Source organism: Pholis gunnellus (genome assembly GCF_910591455.1).
Source record: "Pholis gunnellus genome assembly, chromosome: 1".
Taxonomy (NCBI): Eukaryota; Metazoa; Chordata; class Actinopteri; order Perciformes; family Pholidae; genus Pholis; species Pholis gunnellus.
In genome coordinates, this window is record NC_136528.1 from 17390269 (window position 1) to 17416890 (window position 26622).

At 41.2% G+C, this 26622-nt stretch overlaps 1 protein-coding gene across 1 annotated transcript in view; it reads left to right on the forward strand.

Annotated features, from left to right (window-relative positions):
* Positions 1–1240: 1240 nt before the first annotated feature.
* Positions 1241–26622, forward strand: part of LOC306699065 (CUB and sushi domain-containing protein 1-like) — a gene marked incomplete at both ends in the record, with an annotated part of 346947 nt that continues 321565 nt past the window's right edge. The window contains one exon of the mRNA XM_079163564.1: positions 1241–1376. Within this exon, the coding sequence (XP_079019690.1) occupies positions 1241–1376 (136 nt within the window). The remainder of the gene's footprint in view (positions 1377–26622) is intronic.

Sequence of the window (26622 nt, forward strand, 5' to 3'; positions counted from 1 at the left end):
TTTTTCTTTCCAGGGCTCTCTATTTTTCATTCCTTCCTTCCATCCGATTCCTCCTTCCCTAACTTAGTCTGTACTGAATCCCCCCTGCCATCCCTCTTTTAACCTTTCTCCCTCCTGACATTGCTCTCTCTGGCCTCCTCCCCCTGCTTTCCTCTCACCCTCTCTCTGTCACTATTTTCTCCTCCCTCCCTTTCCTCTCTCCATTGCTTAGTCTTTTCCAATTCCCCCATCCATCTTTCTTTCATCCCCTCTATTATATCCATTTCCCCTCCATCTCTTTTTCTCCTTTCATTGAAATCCCTTTTTTTCTTCCTTCATTCATTTCATCCATCACATCTTGCTCCACCTCTCTCCCGGTCTTACCTTACAGTTTTCTCTTTTTCATGCTTCCTTCTCTCCTTCCCTTTTTCTGAAATTCCAGTCCTTCTCTCTTTTTCCCTCTTATTCACCTTTCTTAAATCTGACCTTCCTCCCTCCTCTCTTCTTCATCTGTTTTCTTTCATTTTTTTTCCCTCTCCCACTCTTTCCTTTACTCTTTTTTTCCTCTATCGTCCTGAAATAATAAATAAAACAACCTGAAATCCCCCTTTCTCATCCTTGTTTCCTGTCATCCCTTCCTCCCTGTCTCTCCCCTCCCTCCCTCCCGCCCTCTTCGGACACTCTCTCTTTATTTCTCACGCTTTCCTCCCCCCCTTTCTCTCCTCCTCCACTATCTTCCACTTTTCCTCCTTCTCTTTTACTTCCTCGACTAACACCTCTCTCGCTCTTTGCGTTGGCCGCTTTCTCTCTCTCTCTCTCTCTCTCTCTCTCTCTCCCTCCCTTTCCCTCTCTCTCCCCCTCTCTCTCACTCAGTCGTCGCTCGCTCGCTGTGCTGTGCGGACCTACCAACCAACTCTCTCGTCTCCTTCACTGAATCTCTTCATCTCTCTGTCTCTCTCCTCCGGTCCTCCGGTCTCTGCTATGACAGCTCACACCAGCAGCGTGTTGCCCGATCTCAGACCGACAACCCGTCACCGGTTATCCTGTCCAAACGTTAACATGGACATGTGTGTGTGGGTTATTCGTGATTGATCTTTGGGTGTAATTCTTTTTCTTTTTTTTTTGTATAAAAACGAAAGGAAAAGGAGGAGGGGGGGCGGCCGTCCTCTTTTACCCCCCTCCGCTTCCTTCAACCAAGCAGAGCGGCAAGGTGGGGAGAAGGCTTTAACATTAAGCCAGCTTGGATTTATTTAACAGCAAAATGACGGATTTGGGAGCGCCGGACATGCTGTTGATGGGGAGGAGGCTGAACGTAAAGAAGACGGGCAGGCTGAGACGCGACCTGCCGCTTCTCCTCCTGCTGGGGCTTCTCTTCGGGGATTTCTCCTCGTCCAAGGGTGAGTTTCTGGAGGCTTTCGGTTTGGGCGCGTGCCCGGGCGCTTGCATGCCTGCATATATGTGTGTGCGCGCATGTGTTGGAAGGGATCAGAACATTCGCAGGTTGGTTTGTTTGCGTGTGAGCGCGCACACGAGAGTGAGAGGAAAAGAAAGGTGGTTAATTCGTTCCGTCTCGTTGCTGCGGACCACGATAGTGTGAGTGTGTGAGTGTGTGTTAGAGAGAGTTACGTGTACGCGTGTCTATGTATGCTCGTGCGTGTCTCTCTGGGGATGGCGTCCGTGTGTCCTTTTGTGCGTGCGTGATTGAAATAGCGAGAGGTAGAGAGAATGAGAGCTAGCCGACATGCACGCACAGTAGCCTATTGTGTGTGTGTGCGTGCGCGCGGGTGAGAGAAAGAGTGCAGTGCCCAACTTGGACTCAATATTACATCTGGGGAACAGTAGGCATGCTCATTTTTGGGCCTCTATGTTGGGCAGATATTGTTATCAAAACAAATAAACCAACTTCGAAACAAATCCCAGATCACTTAAAGCAGACTTTATGCAGTTTCTCCAAGTGTAGACAGACATCATGGGGACCGCATCGGAAACAGAAACAGTTCAAATGTTGTTTGGTATGAGGCAACATCTTTGCAACTAACTTAATAATTTGTGTTACTGTCTACGACTGAGCAGACTCAGACAGAGGGCGATGAGGTGGAATTTCTCCCAGAGGGCATTGAGAGAGGAAATCCCACACTCACTGTATAGCATGATTTTTGTGGAGTCACCACACACACACACAGAGGAGCGGTGGTCTCAGTGGCTGTAGAGAGTCTGATGGCATGACAGGGAATTGATGCTGCGTGTCAGCGGCCCAGCAGGTCTTTGTTGGTGGGGATTTAGTCACCAAGGAGGTTTCTCGTGTCAAACATGGATAGAGAAGAGAGTGTTAACATTCTCCTCGTTTCTGTTACTTTGTTTATCAATAGCGTCTCTGTGTGCACTTCTCCTCCCTCTCTTTCTCAATGCTTGTCCCTCTGCATTTCTCTCTCAATCCCTCCCTCTCACACACACACTTGCACACAACTGTCAGATTCCCCCCCTCTGCGATACACAACAGAATTGTTTCTAGCAGTGTTAAAATTCCTGATGTGTGTAACAGTATTTTGTTCTTCACCGCTCTATCTCTGGGTGTTACATACTGTGCATTTATTTTGTGTGTGTGTGTGTGTGTGTGTGTGTGTTTGGTGGTGTGATCTTTATCTGTATTCCCCTGCCATACATGCAGACTGCCTGGAAATAAAGGAATCTGACTAAAAGTGTGATTATAGGAGAATTCATGTTGATGAATATGATGATGTCTTGTTTAAGCTGTTTGTGATTGACTGCTTCTTCTCATCACCTACGCTTCATCTTTCACTCCAATCGGTGCACTTGTTTGTGTCTGTGTTTCCTCCGTTGTTTTTCAGCTTTAAAATCTGCATTTTCTTTTTTGGCCACACATAAGCAGTTTTATAGTTCCACTATGTATGATGCAGATTTATTATTAAATTATTCTTTTCAATTTAAGAAAATGTAGAAAATGTCACATTTAGTATACTTTTTCAATGCATCCTTCAAAAGCCCTGACCATGGCCACAAACTCAGCTTTTCTGTGTCACATTAGTACATTTTGATGAGCGGCATACCTGCAGCTATTTTAGTTATCGAAGAGTTAAACACACAAAAAGACAGATTAAAAAAATTAAAGGGCAGACTGACATCTGGAAAGACAGACGGAGGGTGGTAATAATTTATTTCGTCAAACCTCAAAACCCAGATGGTTGCCAGCTTTTTAAATCTGATGTCGCACTTTAAATTCCAACACACAACTAATTATTGATTGTCTGAAAATGTCACTTAAAAATTTAATAAAAAGTCTGGTATCTTCAGACATGAACTAAAGTGCAAAATATACATCCCATGTAGCATGAAGATGGAGGAAAAAGTTATATTATTCAGATTTGAGTTATTTAAGCCGGTGAAGTTCTCAATCCCTGAGTGAGCCTCTTTATTTTCTGTTCATGTTTTGGCAATCATATTAGAGGTTCTTTATATAATCACCACATTAATTATTTCTATAAATTAAAACTTAGTAGTAAGTACATCATGATAATAATTCATACTAATACATAATACAATACAAATTAAAGAGTCTAATTCCAAATCAAATACAAAAAAAAAATCAAGATTTTGGATTGAGCAACATTAGCTCATTCATACAAATAGATTTAAAAAATCATGTTCATCCTGAAACACCATCATGCTTATTAGATGTCCATGTAACAATAATGCCCCACATACATTTACCTGCCAAACCGTGCTGTGAGAAATCCTATATATTAAGCTCATTCATCAACAGGTTGTTTCAGCCAAGACACGTCTACACGTGAACTGTGTTGACAATTGCCGTAAAACCCAGCCAGTGCCTTTACTGTATAATTGCTATATTGTTAACTACACTCTACAGGGGACTGTACAAAAATAATTTCGCACACTCACTCACGTGCATACACACACTTACACACACACGTTTGAGAATAACATGTCTGAAATTAATTTTAGACCCCCACTGGGACCATGAAGCACTTGTTTAATTATTCAAGCACACTCGCTTGTTCACGTAGAGACATAAACAGGCACTCACAGACACATAGGACATTTCAGTGACTTGTTGTCATTCCCTTTGTCATTAAATGATTAAATGATAAAATGTCTCTGTTTCCAAAGATTTTTAATGTTTTATCCTTATAGGGACATTAAAACCTGAACGCACACACATGCACGTACATGCACACGGCGACAATTAGCCGACATTGAATCAATGCCAAACAACAAGATATTGGGACTGGCTGTCTGTCCCTCTGCCTGGCATACTAATATCACACACATGGGAAATTGACAAACTCACTTACACACACACGCACACACACACACACACACACACACTGTTCCCGTGGATGAGAAGATGGCTAATTAAACAGAGCTATCTGCCCAATTAAAATTCATTGTAGGTACATAAAACTGAGGGTATTAGACATAATACAAGTGTGAAATTTGTGAAAATTCAGAAAGCATAATAAAATGTGAGGGAGTGTATATGTCAGAGATGATGATGATATCCTCCCCATATAAAGTCAGCTGTTATCATGTGACAGGGGTCCTGCACTTCTCGGTCTCATGCTGACACCTAAGCTAGCTCTATGTACATCTGCTTATAACTACCTTTATAGTGTGTTATAAACATTTTTTAAATGCTTGTATACTGTTTTTAAAAGCTAAATAGGGTGACTTAAAATAAAATGTTACTAAATTTGTTGGGTAGCTTATCTGGGATTCAACATACGTTTTCCATCTAAAACAAAACGGAGGACTTCAGATAATTCCAGGATATATTCTGATCAATAGTTAACATGCTCACCAGGTGCTCTGAGATTCTCATGAGTACAGTGCTTATGCATATGCAGAAGCACATGTGTGCCTCTGCCCATTTGTGTGCGTCTCTGTGCTTGTGCTGGTGTGTTGATACATCTGTTTGCAGCTTCACTTTGAATTCATAAAGCTGTGCGTGCACATTTGTGTGGGATTCCCTTTGTATGTGTGTTTAAATAATGTTCTGCTCCCTATGTATGAGAAGCATGGGAGCACTTACAACGTTCACCTCTATGTGGGAGAAGCAGACTAAAAGGCACACATGCACAGACAGAGAGACATTTTGGTCAATGTTCTTTTTAGGTGCTTGTATAATAATTGAATCCCCTCAGTCACACCAAAGTTTACTCACAGTTCAAACAATCTGAGCTTGAGAGAAGAGCATGAAACCCTGTGCGCGCGTGTGTGTGTGCGTGTGCGTGCGTGTGTGTGTGTACATGCACATGCAACAGAAAGAGTGAGACATCTGACTGAGTACTGATGAGGGTCCTTCTAGTCGTCCAGTGAGACTAGAGAAAACACACACACTTCAATACAGTTAACTACCACAGAGAATATTTGAATACACTGTAGGTGCAGAACATGTGAAGTGAAACTCCTACAGTTAGTGTCATAAAGTAGAGTCAACTATCAAAGAAAAGGCACTCTACGTGTTCAGTGTGCACGGGTCATTATGCTCATGATGCTGGAAAGAAAAAGTATTTTTTAGCCATCCTTGCTGGCTTGAAAATGAGCGAGTAATCTATCTTTATAGTGTTCAAATGACAGAACTTTTAAAAGAGCCATGGCCTACATACATTACACTAATGCAGGGGGAGAGAGCAGAGACTTTGTGTGAAGACAGAGAGAGAGATTGAGATAGAGGCAGAGATCAGAGCAAGTGTGTTAAAGAGATGTTGGGACAGAGAGGAAAGAGAGGCACTGCTCTGCACTGGGAGACAAAGTGAAAGAGAAAATGAAAATGTATTCTTCAGCAGATGCGATTAATCAGGAATGACTTTTCCATCTTGTGCTGCTCGTCTAGTAATGTCTGGCATTAAGTAATGACATCATAACCCTGTCTGCCCTGAATTTATACCTCAGATATTGAGGGAAATCCACCGAGCTGACCTAAAGGCACGAGCAAACAGGCCTCTAAAAGCTGTTGATATTAATGACTGGACTCAAATATTTCATGTTTGCAGTAAATACTGCATCACGCAGCAGCATTGCACATCTATCTGTCATTTCAAATCAGAGCGGACAGCAGGAAAAAGCGAAATACAAGAGCATGTGTATATCATATGAAATAGCACGACAGAGCTTGAAATTATGAACATCATAAAAGTGCTGTTGCATAGCGGGTCCAATTGTGTTTTACCGCCCATTAGTATGCCTGAGTAAATGCCATGTCTCGTGTATTTGTCAGGCTTTTTTTCTGAACCACCATCTTGTTTTTTGTTTTTTTCCGCTGAAATCTTTAAACCAATCTTTAAACCTATTAGAGACCATTACATTCATATTTTGATTGTTAGTTTTGTCTTCTAAACTCATCTAAATAAATCTATAATAGGCTATTAAAACAAATACGCAAATACGTAGATGCCAGATGAGCTACGTGCTGTAGCAGGCCATAAAGAATTAAGATTTACGTCATGGGTTAAAACTTTTAATTTAGCTGGTATCGAGTTCTTATTGCGGTCACTTTGGCATAGCAGTTTGTTGCTGTTTTTCTGTACCTTGTGGTGCAGACGCCTCGCTGTGGTGGGAGCTGAGGGTTATTTCATAACACAGGATTACTCAGCCAGCCAGCTCTAAAAATAAGCATGAAATGAGCCTCTCAACTGGAGTTTGTAATGAAAGATCAGTCGCTGCGGCTACAAGACATCCCTAACAACCAATATCCCAATTTAAGTAGAAAAAATATTCAAAACATCAACAGCTGTGGTACATTTTTTACAAATTCCAGTGAAGTACATAACCTCCATCATTTTCTGTCCGTTTGCTATGTTAACGGCAATGTAATGTATTCTGGTTGTAGCGTAGTGTGTTCAAGAAATGGTGCATTTACCATGTTTGCATTAAATTGAAGTGTAGTCTATTTCATTCAAATTCAAGGTTTCAAACATCTCTATCAACACAGAAAGATTCCATGTAGTATTCTTCAGCATGTCTTGATCGGCAGACTTATATGCATGCGTGCCTTCATTTATGTCTAGATCTTCAGTATTTGTTTGGCCTTTTTAAAGCTGACAATGCCACTGCAAAATAAAGCATAGCACTTGTTGCTTCGGTTGCTACAAGAGAGAAATACAAACCGAAGTAAGGTTTGAAGACACTATACTGCGTTTGATACGCTTTCTACGTTTTAGGAAGGGATTTACAACTACGGTGGAAAATACAAAAATCTTTGCTGATTCAAATTGTTTAGTCTAATTTAGTTTAAAGGTTCATATCTAGTTTGTTTCATTTAAAAAAAAAAAATCTAAGCTAAACAATTTCATGACGTTCAAATGCACTTACACAAGCAAGTGAATCTGTCTCACTCACAGCACTGTTCAGTAAGATGATGTTCAGCACCGATTGTTAAGTGCTACATTCAGTAAGACACTCAGGTCTTGAGACCCATTTACAACCGACGTCATGATTACGTCACAGTGTTAGCTTGAGGCAAACAAAGGAAGAACTGGAAGCGAAAACCAATCACCTCAAAGTAGTGGGCTAAAGTTATACATCGAAAATGTCATCTTGCTATATTGTTGGGTGCTATAATTGATATTGCATACATTTGAGATTATAAACTGTGATTCTAGGCACTAGCGAGTTACACTGTAGGGAAAGCGTCTCAGAGATGGAGAGAAAATGTTGCTAATAGGAAGCATTAAGCTATTAAATTGAACTCATTTATAGCTGGCTAATTAGTTAGCTTTCTGGCTGACTCTACCACGCTTTCACGCTGGCGTTACAATGGTACAGAAAATGAGCCCACCAGCGGCAGCGCTGGGTCTCCAGTCCCTCTGCCTCATTCCTTGCTGCTTGGAGACTACTTTTCTGGGAGGAGAGCAGGCGGGAGCTACCGAGACTAGCTACCTAACTAGCCAGCTCTAGAGATGGACAAGCTAGCAAGCTAACTAGCCAGCCGTCCTCTCTGGAGCTCCCGTCTGCTCTAAGGGACAAGATAGTTTGCTGGCGCTGTAGGGATCGGCTAATATCCTAATGTCCTGTTGGTTAATGGTAACTATCAAGTAACACTTGTGGTTCTGGAGAGTGAGTGACTGTATTGAGAGAAAATAACAAACAAGCCAACAAAACTTGCTATCCAGCCTTAAATAACTTGTGCTCTGCCCACAAAAATACGCCATCATGTTTGCTAACAGTAAATAAGTACTGCAGCAGCTGGAGCCCTTTTTGGCAATGCACTCACTGCGTCAGCAAATTGGTCTTATTGAAATGAATGAGGATGCTGAATTTTTTTGATGTAGGGCCATTGCCGGTATGAATGTAAAACTGTGCCGTACTATGGCGTATCCCAGGGCTAGCCAGCAAAAATAACACAGATAACAGTAATAAGGTAATTACTGATACAGGTAGGGAAAATCACTTTTTGATGAGAGTGCAGGGTCAGCTTGTAGAAGCTGGTTAGAATTCAGTGTTTTGCTTAAAGACACTTAAGCAGTGTGGACATTTTTTAGCGTGAATAAAGATCCTGTATGCACTTGAATGCTAATGTCTATCTGCTGTACCACCCTGCAGCTTTAAACCTGAGTATCTGTTGGTTTGGTGCTGCTGTCCACTGCTAATGTATCTGTTAATGTAATTCTTGTGTTTTATTATTTTCGCTTTTGCTTTCTGTTAGCATGGCATTTTCTATAAACTGTAGGCTAATGCCTGGCTAGCGGGCTAACATTAATGGGCTAATGTGTCTGTTAATGTTATATTAGTGTTATTTCAGTTATTCTCTCGCTTAGTTCCATGGTTTAAGGGCATTGTGTGTGTGTGTGTGTGTGTGTGTGTGTGTGTGTGTGTGTGTGTGTGTGTGTGTGTGCGTGTGTGAGAGATAATTTAACAGCACACCTACGCTGTGCGTGTGTGTGCGCCTCGTGTACAATATGATTGTGTGTGTGTGTGCGCTCTACATATGGAGCCAATGAGTTACATTTCCATTTCAAAGCAACGAGTCAGCAGCAGCAGAAGCTACTTTCATCCATTAATGTGATTTTTAGGGAGAGAATGAGACAGTGAGACACAGAAAGAAATACATACAGCCACAGCAATAATTACTCTCCAGGTTGGCAAAGGGTTCAGATTCTTTAGTAGTTTGTGTTCCTCTCTCTCTGATGGTCTTTCCTTGTGTTTTTAGTCAAATGATGTGTACTCCACTGAGCAGTCCAATGTTTTAATGCAGCTGTCACTCACATTAACGGGTTGACTGCTCTGTAACATGCGTTAGTGTTGTTGTACTACTTTATCTGTAGAAAGTTGAAAAATCTGCAGAAGATGAATCACTTTAAACAGTCTGCTAGTGTGAGTGTTTGTCTTGGCCTTCAAGAGAACAATGATTAGGGTTAGTGTTAGATCTCTGTGTGTGTGTGTGTGTGTGTGAGTGTGTGTGTTAGGGGGAAGTAGTGATGGGATTATTTTGTGCTTGAGTTCCCCTTTATGTGTAAAAAGTGTGTGTGCCACTGTTTCTAGACATCATGTGTGTGCTTTTCTGCGTGCAGTCATGCGAACGCTGTACAAGCTGTGTGTCATATAAATGTAGTGTTGCAAGTAAATCTGTTAGTCTTCAATTTGTTTATGTATTTGTATTAGTGTTTGCTTGTTTACACAAGTTTGCATGAGTGGGTGCATTTGCTTGTATGAGTGTGTTCATGCAAAGGAATTTAATCTGTATTTCCATAAAGTGTGGAACTTTGTACGTGCAAATGAAGTCAGGCAGAGCCCTGTGTGCAAACATGTCAAAAATGTGACTGTCAGTTTGGGGTTGTTTATAGTTGGGGCCCTGTGTGTGTTTCTGCACTTGCATGTTTGGTATTTGGAAGATTTTTGATGCGTGTCCACATTGTCAGCTGGCATGTTTGTGTGTAAATCAGTGTTTACGCGTTTTGGACTGAGCATGTGTGACCGTACGTCTGATAAATGCATTAGCCACAGGCTATCGTTGCTCCAGTAGCATCGTTCTTATTCTATCCATTTTTAATGATCAGTAATGGTCGCTAGCAGTGTTGAACCTACATCGTAAGGACACGGCAAAAAAAAAAAATGGTCCCGTGGTGCACAAAGCGAGGAAGACAGAGGAGGCAGAGGAAGGGAGGCTGAAAAAGAGATTGGGAGAGACGGAGATATAAAAACCGGGAGGGTGTTAATAGATGTTAGCTTGTTGGAAACCAACATCATAGGAGTGCTGCTGAAAAGGTCCCGCGATACACTGTGCCACTGCAGTACAGCCCTACAGGGAAGGCAGTAGGGGAGGGAGGGAGGAAGGAGGTGAGAAACTGGCCCGCAGGCTCGCTGACAGACTGACTGTCAGTTTGATATACCAACTAAATGATGGACTGGTTGTTAAGTTGATTGACTGACTTGCTGGCTGATTGGTTGTGTTACAGGCTGGCTACGTGACTGACTGAGGCAATTGCTGATTTGTTGAAGGCTTTTTACAAGGTACCTTCGTAATGGCAGAGCAGGAGAGGAAAGAAGGAGAGGAGAGAGAGAGAGAGATGGAGAGAGATGGAGAGAGAGAGAGATGGAGAGAGATGGAGAGGGAGAGAGATGGAGAGAGAGAGAGAGATGGAGGGAGGCCTCTTAAATGTGTTTAAACTCTACAAAAAGGTTCAAAATTAGTTTCCAGGGTCCAAAGGCCAAGAAACGTACTAAGCACATAATGGCTGTTAAATTGTTTCTTGTTAAATTTATTTTTTATTTGTTTCCATTAAAGACCACAATGTGCTTTATTACCAATGCTTCCTTGTTCCATCCTTTGGGGATATAGCAGGATTTTATCCACCGAAATCCAGTAGAATCTAATTAAACTAAATCAAATCAAATTGAATTGTATTAAACTAAATCAAATAACATGGGGCAATGGAAAAAAATTTGAAACAATTCATCAATTCGAATAAAAAAAAAGAAGATTAAAATGGTCCAAGGCTGACGCTCTGGGGTTTTGATGCCATGCTGACATCTCTAAGTGTAAACTGAGCAGTATTGCCCTGTCACCTGGATAAGAAAGAGAGATTGATGGAGAGACTGAGAGAAATGATGAGGAGTGGCGAAGTAGGAGTGAGTCAGGGAAGATGGGAGGAGGAGGAGGAGGAGGAGGAGGAGGGAAGGCCTTAAGCCGTGTGATAAGGCAACAATAAAGGAAAGGTTGTAAAAGGCTCCAAGACTCTAGTGTAGCAATATCAGCTACACACACACACACACACACACACACACACACACACACACACACACACACACACACACACACACACACACACACACACACACACACACACGCACACACACACACATTCTCGCTCTTTTTCTTTCTATCACACACACAAACACACACTCTCAGCTGTATGAAAATTGATGTTGCAGTGTCCTTTACAGGCCATTAAATCTGAACAACAGCAATTGCTTACTTCTGTCTGACAAATGATGGCCAAATAGCACAGCTCTCTGTCTGTCTCCCTGTCTGCCTGCCCACCTGTCTTAAGTCCTGCAGTTCTTTTTTTTTTTTTACAATATTCTTGACTCAAATTTGTTCTAATTCTGCCAGCGAGACAGTATTGGGGCCCTTCAGCACATCTTCAGCACATTAGACAATAAGCTGCTTCTATGAGGAGTTTCAAGTAGTGCTTCTTGAATTTAAAAAAGCAAGCTCTCTCTCTTCTTTCCTTCGCGCTCCACTCATCCCTTATCTCATCTCTGCCCCTTTTCTCTCCAATCATGTCTTCTGCCCTCTTTTCATCCACGACTCTTGATTCTTCTTTCTACGGTTTATGTATCGAACCCCTTCTCCTTCTTTTCCTCCATGCAACTCATTTTTCTCAATTCTATTCCCTTCCTTCCCCCTCTCCCCCTTTAACTGCCCTCCTTCTTATCACCATATATCCCCTCACTGTCTGACCTCCCTCTCTTCCTCCAACACTCCATCTTTCTCTCCCTCTGTCCTTTTCTGTCCTTCCTCTCTCATCGACTTCCTCCACCTCACTCCTTCTCATTCTCCTCCTTGATTTTGTTCGGCGTCTCTTTCTCCTCTCTCTCTGCCCTTTCGAGTCCTTTGATTAGGTTGTTGGCATTTTCATTGAGATGTCTATATGACCACTGAAATAACTCTCCTGTCACAGTCTCATCTGCCCTCTATCTATTTCTTCTCCTCTGTCTCTTCATTCTCCACTTCTTCTCACCAGCATTTTCTCGCTCCATTCTATCCTCTTCCTGTGCTGCTCTCTTGCTTCCCTGCCAACATTCCTCTCAGTTTCTCCTCTCTTTCTCTCTCAGTATCTCTGACTGTCTCATCCTCCATCCTTTTCACAATTCTGCACCTCGTCTTCGCTATCTTTACCCCTTCTTTCTTGTTTTTGTCCACTGTTTCATTCTTTATGCCTTTCTACTCTCGTTTGCCCCTCTCTTTCCACGGCCGTTTCCGTAGATCGTTTGTCTAAATGTCAAATGGCCACATCAGCCACTGTTGGTATTATAAACAGCTTTCTGGTCGCTATCACAGAAAGAGAGACACAGGGAGAAAGAGCGAGGTAGGGCGAGTGTCTGGTTGTGGTGGTGGGGAGGGCCTTGGCTGACGCTGCAGTTTTCTTGTGTTTTCTGGCAGCGAAGAGAACGAAGATGATGTCTGAAAATAGAGAGAACATGTTAAAAAATTATATGTGGTGTGGGGTGGGTGAAAGAGGGAGAGAGTGTGTCGGCTTACAGAGAAGAAGAATTAGATAAGAGGAGTAGAGAAAGAGAGGTGAGAGGGAAAAAACCGTGAGGAGAAGTAGAGAACTAAAGAGAAAGGGAGAGCCTTCATGTCTACACGCCTCTAATCTGTTGATGGTCGAGGGGAAGCAGACAATAAGCCATTATCTCTCCAAGACTTAGCTTTAGCTGCAGCAGTACGGCACTGCATGCTGCTAGTGCCAAAGCAGCTTACAGCACAGTTACGTACCCTGGATGCACCGACACCCATAGGGAAACAGGATGGCACATCAAGGCAGAGTTTAAAGAAGGAAGATGATAAGATATGAACACACACGGCTTATTTATAACAATAAATCTAATATGATGATCCAACAGGATAGTGATCAATGCCAAGTGTAGAGTTATCAACTCTAATGAAGAAGAGAACTTCAGACTTTTTATGCTGACTAACTCTACCAAGCTCACGACAAATGGACTTAAAACTTAAAGTAACTCACTAGCAAAGCAACATTTAAGAGGACATGAAACATGAAGGTTTGACACGAATAGTGCACAAATATATTAAAACAAAAAAAACTTTTTTTCAGTCAGGTATTTTCTACCTAGCAAGCAAGCCGTTATGTTGGAGTGACATAATGCATATGTAAACCAACCATGGACTGTATATATGAAGTGGATGTAGTCGTCGTGATGTCCCCCATTGGTTTATGGCATGCGGTTTTGAAGCCTCGAGTTCGGCATTTTGGCCATCGGCATCTTTGATTTTGGCTGTAGCCATCTTCTTTTTTTGCAACCACTGAACGGAAGTGACCATATTTGAACTGCAGAGGAGTGACGTAGAGACGCCGTACGGCTCTGGTAGCGGCAGCAACCTGTCAATCACAAGGTAGCCACGCCCTAAAGCTTACCCTGCTTTAATGTCTATTTTACTCGAAATTGAACCATAATGTACAAAATGAACATCATGCTGTATTGAAGAAGAATTGAAACTAGCAATTGAGACCATAAACTCATATTCACCTTGTTCACTGAGGTAATATATCACGCTAGAATTAGGGTCATTTTCTCATAGACTTCCATACAATCTGACCTCTTTTTGCAATAAGAAGAGTCTCCCCCTGATGGGCAGTAGAGAGAATGCAAGTATAGGCACTTTCAGAACATGGAGGTTTCTGCTTGCTCTAACAGTAACAGTAGCTGTCTGGTATCAAGGTCCTGCTGTTGGTATGGTCGCCACCCCGACCACCAGACGTGGATTCCTCGGACCAAGTTACAAGTCCTTTCCATGTTGTCGTCTTATTTAAAATGCACAATTGTTGAGTCTACAAGTGCTGTTTCGTCTCATGTGGACTCCTCACTGAGTGTGTGAGTGTAGTCGACCTCAAAGTCACGTTTGTGTGCCCTCTCCCCCTAAACAGCGTCGTTTTGAAGCTGCTGTCTCTGGGCATTACACACTGTGAAAAAACACTTCCAAGACGACACAAGCGTAGCTTCCCAGTAGCCTGTAGCTGCACTTCTGGAGACACCGTGCCTACTGCCAGATACGGAGATGACAAACAACAGAACTTGAAACCCTCCTGCCTCCCTGAAGTCATCGGTGTGGCGTTATTTTTGCCGTGAGTTATTAAAACAACGAATGCGTCGTTGACAGGGCTATAGTTTGTTGGCTTGTTACGCACGCCACCTCAGGCAACATGACACATATGGCAAGACATTTTCACAGGCATCATAACCAAATTGCCACTCAGGAAAGAAACGTTTTTGAAGAGAAGATAATTGTTTACTGTAACAGATGTTGTGTGATAAAGTTTTTGTAATCACGGGGTGTCTGCCCTGTGCAGCAGCAAGCCCCATGGAGTCCAGACACTGGTGGTGGTTAAGGATGATTCTGCTGAGACTGACTGCGATGAATGGGCATCGATGGGGAGGTGGAAGGACGCAGCAGCATGAATGTACTACTAATCCTAACCCTAAGGCAGAAAGAGAATCTTATTTAAAAAGGAGGCAGCAGCAAGATGATAGGCTAACAATGTAGATGTGTCACTGTGCTATTGGATTGATGAGAACAGCTGATACCAGGATTAACAGCCCCAAACAATGACAGCAAGGACATCATGAGTGAGCATACGTGAGAGGAGTGAATAGCAGGACGCATGAGAAGAAAACTTCTCTTCCTGACTTCCTCCTCATTTACAGGTTTACACAAAATACTACCAGGATCTGGTGGCTTTTTGCAGCAGAGGAAACTCGAGCTGGAATATATTCCCAGGCTCTTGGTTAAGTTCTTTCGCTCTCGTATTCACTGTAGTTGCTGTTTAAAGGTGCTAAATTGGAAATTTAGAGCATATCTAATGCTTTCACACAGCTCTCAACAAGGCGACGGCTGATCCGACATCTCGCAGCTAACAGTGCTAACAGCGCTAACAGCGTTTACCTGAGTGGTAACTTGAGGGTGACGTCTGTCAGGACGGAGTTTAGACTTTTATTGCCGTATGAACGCATTTCATTGTGGCGTCCGTAAGCTAGCCAGTGGAGCACACGCTAAACGGCCCGGCTATTAAACCTAAGAGCGGAGAAGCTCGGATTACAACACACCCAGAGGGAGAGCGACTTTATTCATTACTTCACTATATCGCAAATAGTTGTATTCTGTTATATTAAGGCTTGCCTGTCATACAGAGAACCTTCATTTCCAGTGTGGGGCTCTGATAACGCCCCTTTCTTCTGTAAGTGTGACTGCAGAGTCGCGAGCATGCAAAGCAAAAGGGTATTTGGGAGAAGAATGGACCAGTTTAAGCTTCATAAAGGTAGCATTGAATTACACAGATGTCCTTGATATTGTGTCCACCCTCTGAAGGATGCACTACAGTAATCAAAAAGGATAAATGTGTCATAAATATACATGAAAAATCTCATTCTAATAGTCTCTTTCAGGCTTTCTTCCTGGTGCTAGAAACAGGAGGAAGGCCAGATTTGACACCAATGCTGTTAAAAAGCTGACGTCACTGCACTGACTAAGACAGAGAACAGAGAGAGGTGTCACATAGCAAGCCTGCTCCTCTTTTCTCTTCTCCTCCTCTCTACTCTCCTCATTTTGATTTTAGCAGGCATTTTGTGGCATACAGTAGCCTGCTGGCATGGAGCTTTTTAGGGGGCATGAAGAGCTTTCTAAATGATGGCTAAATTTAACTAAATGACTTCCTCCACTCAGATCTGGTATAATGTTCTCCCCTGCTCCTCTCCTCTCTCTGGTTCTTTCACTCACTGCCTCATCCTTTTTAGCTGTTGTCCTTTTTCTCCTCCTTCCCCTTGCTCTGTCTCTCTGTTCTGAAGTGTGATTTCTATTTCTCAATCGCTCTCTTAACTACTCCCTCCCTCTCCTGCCCATTTACCTTTTTTTTCATCTCATTCAGTCGACTGCTCCAACCACTCCCTCCTCATCCTCTCGCTTCCTTTCTGCTAATCGTTTTGTTTTGTCTACTCTCTACTTAGGTCAGACGGTTCATGTTCTGAACCTTTTCTCAGTCTGAAGTCTTAATAAGGGGGCTTTGGAGAAATTCTCTTTTAACGTATCGGATAAGTCAGCTGGCAGTTGTCTGTCTGTCTGATCGATCCACTTTGTCCCCGTTTCTGTCTGCAATAATGTGCCTTTGATTGGAAGCCGTGCCTAATTAAAGGATAGATCTTTAACCTGAGAATTATGGTCAGAAAATTGGAAAAGGATAATTGCTTGTAGATCGGCATTCAATGGCGACTCAGCCGGCCAACCAGCCTGCCTCTGTTGTACTCTATTCATCCACTAACGGTGTAGCCTAATCACCTAATTTATATGTAGAAAGTATATCCCTCATTAGATTCACATGTATATTATATATATATATAACATATATATAATTGTCATAGTATAATGTTATATTGAAGCTGTAATTACCTAATTTGCTTTATCCAATTATCGTATTTATGAGTTTGTGATTTATATATTCATACTTTAACATATTATACATGTCTTGATAATATAATAATACATCAAAACTCTAATTTAGTTAAATATACATTATCTCACAGACCCTATGAGCCACGGAAACAAATTACGAATTATTCTATTAAACACATATTCCGTATTATGAATGACTATCATATAATATAATTATCTATATGATGTAATGTAATATCATATGATAAAATATTAAAGCTTTCTTATGAACCAATGTGTTGCCTATCCTAACATCAGTGGAATACCACACACACACACATTAGAAATACATGTGTATTACCGAAGCTCATCAAGTGGAAGGCCACCAGGAGCAGCTGGCTAACAACATAACGCCAGTGCACCAGCCTCACTGCACAACTTTTATTTTATCGAGTTGTTTCTGCGGCTTATAGCCCCTCATACAGCCATTATTTATCAGCCATTGCAGTTTTCAGTTTTGGGGTATGCAAGATCAACAATGTATGTAAACATATTCTTAAGTATAAGAAACTTTAAGATGTTTACATTTTGTATGTAATTGTTATTAATAATAATGGTAATAACCTTTTGTGAAGCAGAATGACGTGACCGATAACATGAAGCTAGTTCAAAGAAAAAAGTAGTTAGAAGGAAGAAAAAAAAAACACTCATCACACCATATGAGTCAAAGTAACTATTACATTACGCTAAGTTGTGGCTGTCTTTTCAGACCTTTTTTTCATTTTGAACATTACTAAACCAGCAAATATGATTGATTATTATTTAACATTACCTCTGCATATTGAATCGCCTCAGTGCTTCAGACACCAAGAAGAATTCAGGAACATGTTTTGCGCCGGTGAGAAAGTGTATCTGGTTCTGATGTTAAAAGCTTCCAGATCGCCTCAACAACTCGGCTCTGCTTTTTCATGTTGGAAAAAGACGAGTGACAGAACTAGTTTTATAAGATGAATGGAGATTCCAAAGATACTGCATTTACTGGTGTATAACAGAAGCTGATTTGTGCATCAGTTACATGCTGCCTCAAAAGGGAATCAATCTCTCAAATTCCAGCTCAGCAGGGTATTTTCTATTTCCACAGTCTGCTCTGTCAACATGACTGATATTTTAATCAGAGTATTATTTATGGTTGAATGTGGAAACCATTGATTAATTCATCTAATCTAGAATGTCATGCAAAATGTATGATCTGCTGTGTTTTTTTTTTTATTGAAGCACTGCATAAAAAGTTTTGTTAAGCCGTATTGGATACTATTAGTAATCACTGTTTATGATGACTGCGATTAGTCATCTTTCCTGCCAATTGAAAATTGTGAATTACATGGTACAGTAAAATATTGTCTTAGTGGTGCAATCCTGTAATTTACTTAAAGGAAGACGTGCCAGAGTAAAAGTAATTGTAATAATTTGCTTTATATATAATGTCTCCATGACTGCTACTTGAGATTAAATTATGTTGCAAATGTGAGAAACTTTACTGGTAATTCTCTTCAAAAAGCAGCTGTAACGTCTGTTCTCTCAATCAAAACATTTGTTAATTTGTCATTGCCACGAGTCTCCAGTGTATCCGGAAGAAATGCATTTTACAAAGTCAGCAAAGTCTTTTGTGTTGGCCTGGAACCTTTTGTTGCATGCCAATTCTTCTCTCCTCTTAAACCTAATGTCCCGCCCCATAAACCTAAACCTATCAGGATTAATGAACCCAAAGTAAACAGCACCTCAAAAATACTGTGAAACCAAAAAGTGACAATATTAAATCAAAACGCACTGTGTGTGGAAAACGACCCTGAACCCTTTAAATCAGAGTACCCAACAATTACCTCATCAAAGCTAGTAGCGATAGTCATCCTTTTACATGAAAGCCACATTGCTGTCATGGTTTTGTGTGAAAATCCCTCACAGAGATCTTCACAGTCACCTCCTAAATCATTCATTATCTACGATGATGTAAATCAGCATCACCGTCCTTTGAAACCTGTCACGTCTGGGCCAAGGTGATGAAGCAGCACTGGGAGACATAACAGGTTTGTCCACATGGCTCACATTCTTAATAGTTCATGAGCATGCTTCATAATGCAGGCAACGCAAGACATACCAGCATTGACATAAGTCAGAGGGTCCGCTGACTGCAAAGGCTCGCAGAACAAAACCGTTGACTCTGGCCTTGTCGACCAAATCTTTTTTCCTCTTCTTTCTTCCACTCCACCAACATATTACAACATGGCAGGACTCAAAGCCATCTGGCCAGCTGCACTATTACTCAGAGAACAACTGTCAACGTTCATGTGCAGCATTTTCTCCTCCTCCCTACTCTTCTGAGCAGCAACGATATCATTGAGATTGACCTCTGTTACCGTCTTCTCCCGGACGATTAAAGTTCAACATATCCAAACACCAGTGACGTGAAAACACATGCATCGCTAGCCATGATGTCGCTCATGATAGCTGTGGGAAATCCTTATCACCGGTGACACAATCAAAGAAATAATCACTGGTACATGAATCATATACAATTATACATCCGGCAGGTCCATACAACGCTTGGAACATAGACCGCCATTGATCTTGCTGTTATCTGCTAATTATGTTGGACACTGAGAGAACTGACTCACTGGATATTCTCTCTTTTTTTCTGACCATTTTCTGTAAAACCTAGCGACGGTTGTTCATAAAAATCCAAGTTATCAGATTAAAAAAAATTATATTCAAACCAGCCCTTCTGGCACCAACACATGCCACGTTCAAAGCCACTTAAATCACCTTTGTACCTTTGTTCCACACCATTATTTCAATGGATTGTACTCCAATCAGTTGCTTCTTGCTTATTAAAACATGTTAATTTTTCCCTGTTGATGTATAAAAAAGCAGTGAGGCTCCATCTTTCTGAGCTCAGCAGCCTGTTACACTAGAGGGACGACGTCTGGTGACATGTGCTGTGCACTAAACTTCTTATTAATACAGCACCATAGAAATATATTTAAAATCATATCTTTGGGATTTCTTAAAACCCTGGTTCACTGTAAAACCTTAATACCGCCCCAGCCTAGTTGAATAAATGATAAGTTAACGTTACACTTCTATTCATTCTATAACGCCTCTACAGAACGGGCTAAAACACGCTCACACTTGATCTTCAACTCAACTGAGAAGGTATGTAAGTAGCTACGTGGTGAGCTAATGTAGCATACGGGTATGATAAGCATGAGTGACACAATGGTCGTCAATGGTGAGTAAATGAGCGTGAAGTCAAACCTCAGCAGACTCGAAACACCGCCACCGCACGGCTGTCTGCTGAGCCGCAGAATGAATGGGGAGAGATGTTCTGATGCTGCCTACCCTTCAATCGGCTACAGTACTGACTTAACTGTTAACTGTAGCTGCTTAGTTACCTCGCTATTAGCGAGGTGGCTGTTACATTTCCTGACGCCAGCTTCTTGTCTCTCATTCTGCGCTGCTTGCCACAGTGTTGAGAGTCGGTGATCTGCTGGACAAACTATTGAATGACACCCTTTCTAAATTATACCTAAACATCTTCTTTTAGACTGCTGCAGCCACTCCCTCTGCTTTAACAGTCACAGTAAAGTGAAACATTTCATTTTCTTCTCATCTCATAAGTCTGTAATCATGTCTGTCGTATCCGTAGTTCTGGTGACAGAAGATGCTGTCGCCTCTTGTCTTTCATTCCACTGCATGACCGATAACTTCCATTTAGCTCGGTTCAAACTGTTTAATCTTCCTTCCGACGATCTCGCGCCTTTACAGGAACGTAGAAGTTTCCATCAAGGATGCTATATGTGGACGTGGTGTGATAGTTATGCCCCTGACATGTTCTGTCATGGTTATCTTGCCAGCCTACATCTCCAGGGCCCACGCGTAACAGCATCAGTAATCGTTGTTAACAAATATACAGCTCCACATCTTTAGAAATTGAGGGTATTGCCTGGTTTGTAATTGATAGCATTACCAAAGTAATATAAGATGCCGTGGATGTTACAGTGGGCATTCAATAGGGAGATGCTATCTATCTTGTGTTGTCCCAAAGTGACAAGGTCATATATTTTCATCTTCTCTTCTGTTCCCTGCTCTCCTCACAGCCAACTTGTCAGTGATTTACTGACTCTACACACATTCGTTCAGTGACATTAATTCCCAAAAGTGACAAGCAACAAATCAAGCTTCTTTTCAGGTGTATCTAAGAAAATGTAATTGAATGTGTGCTGACTTGATTAATATGCATATTAACATATAATGGCCTCAAAGCAACCCTTTTTGAAAGAGCAAGTACAGCTTTGAATGGTAAAACGTCTTGTTTGTAAAAGAAAAGTAACTGTGGCAGCACACAGGATGATAGCCAGGAGGGAGAGCTCTGCTACCTTGGACGATGGTTATAACTCAAATTTAAGTTTGCTTCTAATATTCCTAAGTGAAGTGATTATGGAGGTAATTCAATCATGAGATTGCATTATTGTGCTTAATTAAGTGTATTACTTAACTGATTTAAATTTTCAACAAAAGAAGTGGATCACATCTCACCTATTCCTCTTTATTTGAACAAGAGGACAGTTCTCCTATCATGGAAGGTGACTGTGACAGTGATGTTTCTCTGCAATATGGCCTCTGCAGCACCAGGATACTCATACAGTTGGCAAGACTGTCATTTTGCTAACCTACTTCTGGTGAATCCTTACATCATAAGATTAGTGATCTGATTTCATGCTTCTCTTCTCTCCTCTCCTCTCCTGGCTTTTTTTTCTTTCCTCTCTAGCAAATGCTAAATTATGTATTGTGATATTGCTTGTTGATGCAGAGCTCAACACATGGGCAGACGATAACACTAATACAGCTATGACATAGATTCACATTCACTGCTCTATGGTGATAGTCGAAGGACTATCTTCTGTGTATGCATGTGTATTATCCTTATATATATATATATATATATTTAGTCTATGAAAAAGAGGATGCTCAGACGTGCCACGGGTTCTGACCTGGAGGAGCGTAGCATTTGACACGTACAGTATGTGCAGTGTCTTGTCTCATGACTGTACCAGTGACTGGTGTAACCACAGTTCTGACGCCCGATTCCATAATTCAGCTAGTCACTTACATTTGATATATACAGAGATTGATGCAAGATTTTGACTTCTGCTGAACACTGAAATCCTTTTTGCAGCTGTCATACTGCATCGTAACTCAAAATAGAGATCAGTCACTGTTAGCAAACATTCATGATTAAACAAACCTTTTACATCCTCCTCTTACATAACCACCACATTTAGCTGCCATGTTTAGCTTTGACTCTGTCAAACATTTTGCGATTGAACATCTCTGTAATGCATTACATTTGTGTATAAAACAAGCCAAACAGTGTAGTGATAGTGTAATTTAAAGGGATGCAAGCGATGCTAATTGCTGGGCTTTGGGTATCAATCCGATACCTGTGTTTGATTAATAAGGTGTGTGCCTCAGTGTGTTGAAGGGACTGCAATCATGCTTTTGTGTGTAAGGCAACGTCAGGCTTGATTTAAATGCTTTCCTAACTTTGTAGAACAAAATGTAACAAATAAACACATAGATATAAATGTACTTCATTGTTATTTATTATTACGGTTACCAGCAACTTGGTAAAAAATCATCATAATTAACTGGAATTCCAATTTGTGTGTAAACCTTGTTAATGCATCAACAAATTAGTCAAAACTTAACCAGGAATCAGAATTCCAATATATAATGCATCTAGCATATAAAGATGGCATTAAATTGAATAGATCGACCCTGTTGTCAGCGATACCCGTTCCAGATTGGAGCCCGTTTCGGCCTGGTGTCTGTATCAGTACATCAGTATTAATACAAAGTTACCACCAAAGAAATGTGCGATGACATACTGTAGCTGTCTTTGGGTTAATGCACAGCTGAGCAATCGAAACAGACAAGCCTGCATTTGTGAGTTGTAACCGCCTCCTGAATGATAAAATGTCTGAAGAGGTTGTGTTTGCTCCAAGGACACTGGCTGATCAAAGGCCTTTTTAATGCTATGAACTTTAGTTCACATCGTCATTCTTCTGACTCGCCTAAACAGATCTGAAATAAGTCGGCCTCATGCTGCAGGAACGGAGAACCTGGGTACATTTAGCAGTTTGGAGAAGACATACAATATTGTTTTCAGACCATTTTCTGATCATAACTGTGCAGTGGTTACTACTGTCCATGCGTCCATCATTAACACACGGTGAAAGCCAACTCATTTAACTGAATTTACTTCCCTATGTAATAAACTGCCACTCTGTGGGCCATGTTTGATTTATTTAAGCTTTCCCAAAGCCTGCTGGTACACAGATCACAAATCTGTTATCTGGCATTAGATTTTCAAACTGGTGAATAGTATAAAGCCTTTGTTGACTGTGTCTGGAATAGAGAAAAACACCTTCAAAAACAACTCTTCATTACGTGCTTGGTTAGGTTGCGTAAATAAATACACAAGAAGCCATCTTGCATGAGAATCCCGTATGTGAAAGGCATTGTGCAAATGAAGAGCTGCTCCTTTTTGAATGTGCAACTTCAATCACAAATCATTAGCATTTTCCAACCAGCTCCGGGGGTCATGAGTGTCAAGTTAAAGTAGGGTATTAGAGAAACAACACTCTGTCTCCACTCTGACCACTAGCTCTTTCCCTTCAGTGGAAGATGGAGGGACTGAGAGGAGACTGAGCCAATATAAAAACTAATTTCTTCCTGTACCCAATACCATTTTTAATGGCAGGAAGTAATACTCGTGGGTGCTGGCGGTGTGCAGTAAGTCGCCACTGTACTTTTTAAATGTAAAAGCTTTTATAGACGTGCTGTACACTTGCTTGCAGTTGTGTGATGTCCTGAATCAGCAACTTTGTTGTCTGTTTTTTTTTTGTGCTTTGCTGTGATTATTTTCTCTTTTCAATTCTTTCCATATCATTAAAGTGTTGTCTAAGACAAGGTTTTTCTTTTGCAAAAAGACAAAAAATCGTTTGCTAGTAAGCAACAAGCATAAAGCAGGACTGAGGAGCAACAAGACTATTAAAGAGTGAAGGGCTGTTGTGTGTGTGTGTGTGTGTGTGTGTGTGTGTGTAGGTGTGTGTGTGTGTGTGTGTGAATGGTCAGCGGGGGCATGTAAAAGAGTAGGAGAAGCAAATGTCTTTCAGTGTTGTGGTGGCTTGGTCAGAATCACAAAAACCTACAAATCGATGAACAAAAATGAAAAGCATACAAAAAGAGAGCAAGACGAGAACAGACCACCTGAGAGAGAAAAAGAGAAAGACCGTCTCGGTATATTAATGAATTTGTCTCAGGAACTCTAAGAAACAACATGGAGGAATACAACATTTTAAAAAATTCAACTTCTGAGGACGTGTCCGATTCCAACTCAGCATTAAACCAGGCAGCAGCTGAGGAAATATTACCGGAAATGTGAAAGTGACATAAGATAGTTATTCTTAAACAAACCCATCAGCATACTGTATCTGCAGAAATCCTAGCATCCCTATACTGTAGTTTGGGAAAGGTTTCTGAAACAGCTGGCTTACGTAATCCTTAATGTGACCATGAGAACATGGGAGACCTCTCCCTTTACCTCCAACATTGTTCTCCTGTGTTAGGATACATGTGTGTTTGTCCATCTCTGTACGTCAGCTCTGCAGGTAATTGCTGTGTTGCATCTTCTCTTAACAGAATGGCATTTTCCCTAATGGTTTTTTTCATCATGGGGTGGAAATAGTGGGCATTTAGCCAGCACTTTACTATATGTCTCAACCCATTAACTAGCAGCTTAGATAGAACACAGCATACCTCAATTTGAAGGCGCCTCAACCCATTGCCTGGCAACACAACACATTAGACAGCTTAGCTCACTTATATGTGTCTGAATTTACTAACCGGTCTCTTACTATACAGAGAAGCATTTGGTATCTGCTTGTCTTGTTCGGTATTTGCTTCAAGAAGTCTCATTTAGCCAATGAAGGAAGAGAGAGGATTTCATTCTGTCTTTATCTAACTTACTTTGTCTTTAAGTTCATTACTGATCGTTCCATAATTATAATATATTATCTGTGTGACTCACAGACAGATGGTTTTACAGAGTGGAGGTTCTTACCCAGAGCTGACTTGTGGTATAGACGATATAGGCAAATGCTACGGGCAATCTCGATTTATGTAACCTTTACTTTTTTGTTTCTACAATAAAAACAATCTCAAAGACATAAAGCTTGCCAGTTTCTAAATATGAGAAGCTGGTACCTGAATGTTTTGTACACGGCTACTCTTTACCATTTAAAAAGAGAGAGTTAAAGTTGGGCACTTTCACCATTTTTCACTCGCTTATGCAGTGAAGAGCTGTGCTGTAGGCTGACGTAAAGGAGAGCAGTGCTGCAACACGGCTGCATTTTATACACCGGTAATTGGCTCAGAGACCGCTAGTTTCCAGGGTGCATGCTTGTCAAATACATAACTTATTGGGAGTAAAATAAATCCCAAGCATGTTGAACATCCCATATTAATTTGGAGGCTTTCCCAATTAATAATGGTAATTACTGGGGGTTTTCATACATTTCCAATAGACAATTATTTATCCTCACAAAGAATTACTTCAACTAAACGATACTGAAAGTATTTTGGATCAACATGAGGTATTATTCATTGAGAAGCCCACATATACACAAACGCCTCGAGTGCATCTGTCGGCTCTATATACTCTATAAACACATATTTTTGGTACAAGGCTCCGAATGTTAATACGTATCATTTTTGTTCTTTTAGTATTATCCACTTTCCAATTAAATAATAACTAGCACAGTCACTGTTCAAACATCAGCTAAGGGCATACGTGGTCAGAAGATAAGTGAAAAGGTTGTACGAATAAGACAAATGAACAAAAAAAACAACAAACAGACATTAAACTTTATCACTACACAACAAAAATATTGCAGCTCAAAACCAGACCCAGAACTGGAAGGCCAGGGGAAATCAAAAGTCTTTACGAAACAGATCTCCAGATGAGATCACGGTATAGTACTGCAAAGCTCAGTCTGTGAGTGAGAAAACAAGGGAGGCAATGCAATGCAGCTAAACAAACTGAGCTGATGTCCCCAGTGAGGACATACATTTCTAGGGAATATCTCATACTTTCAAGACGAAACTAAATACATCATTTGTTTAGGGAGAGCAAATGAGAGGGCATGAAAGTAAGATAGAGAGAGAGGGAGAGAGAGAGAAAAGAGAGATCAGGGCAAGGGTGTATTGGAATAGAAGAATGAGAGGAAAAGGAGGAATGGAGTAATAACAGTCAAATTTGAAGACTAATACAATTTACGTCATTTACTGCCGTAAAATTAAAAAACCCAGAAAGTTACAATAACTTGGAGCAAACAGAACAATTGACAGAAATCAACTGTCAGTTTATAAGCCTCATCTGAAATTGAAAGATCGACATTCCCGGCAGGGAAGTAACTGACTATGGAAGCAGCGGCGTCTCTTCATCAGCTCAGCGCTGAAGTCTTGGTTCCCTTATAAAGCAATTCATTCTTTTCCCTGGCAAGGCCTACGTTTTTGACTTTATCCTGGAAGTTAAGGAGTTCAACCCGGATGGGCCGAGGATTGTGTCATCTCACAGAGTGGTAGGGCGGTGGTGAGCCCTCTCGATGACGTGGTGGCTGCGGGAAATTGTCTCGCCCCAGGAAGTTCTGTGTTTGTTTCAAACAAATTAACTTTGATTGGAACGACGGAGGTTCTGTGAGACTGCTCGGTCATTAATGGTTTCCAGGATCGGATGGAAGTTTGTATAACCACTTAATGTTTATGACAGACTGGAGATTCTGGTGGGTTAAGTCACGGCACAGCCATCTTATACTGCTGTCCATGTCCCATGTACTGCCTTGCTATTGTAATTTGTTTGCTTAATATTCAACAAT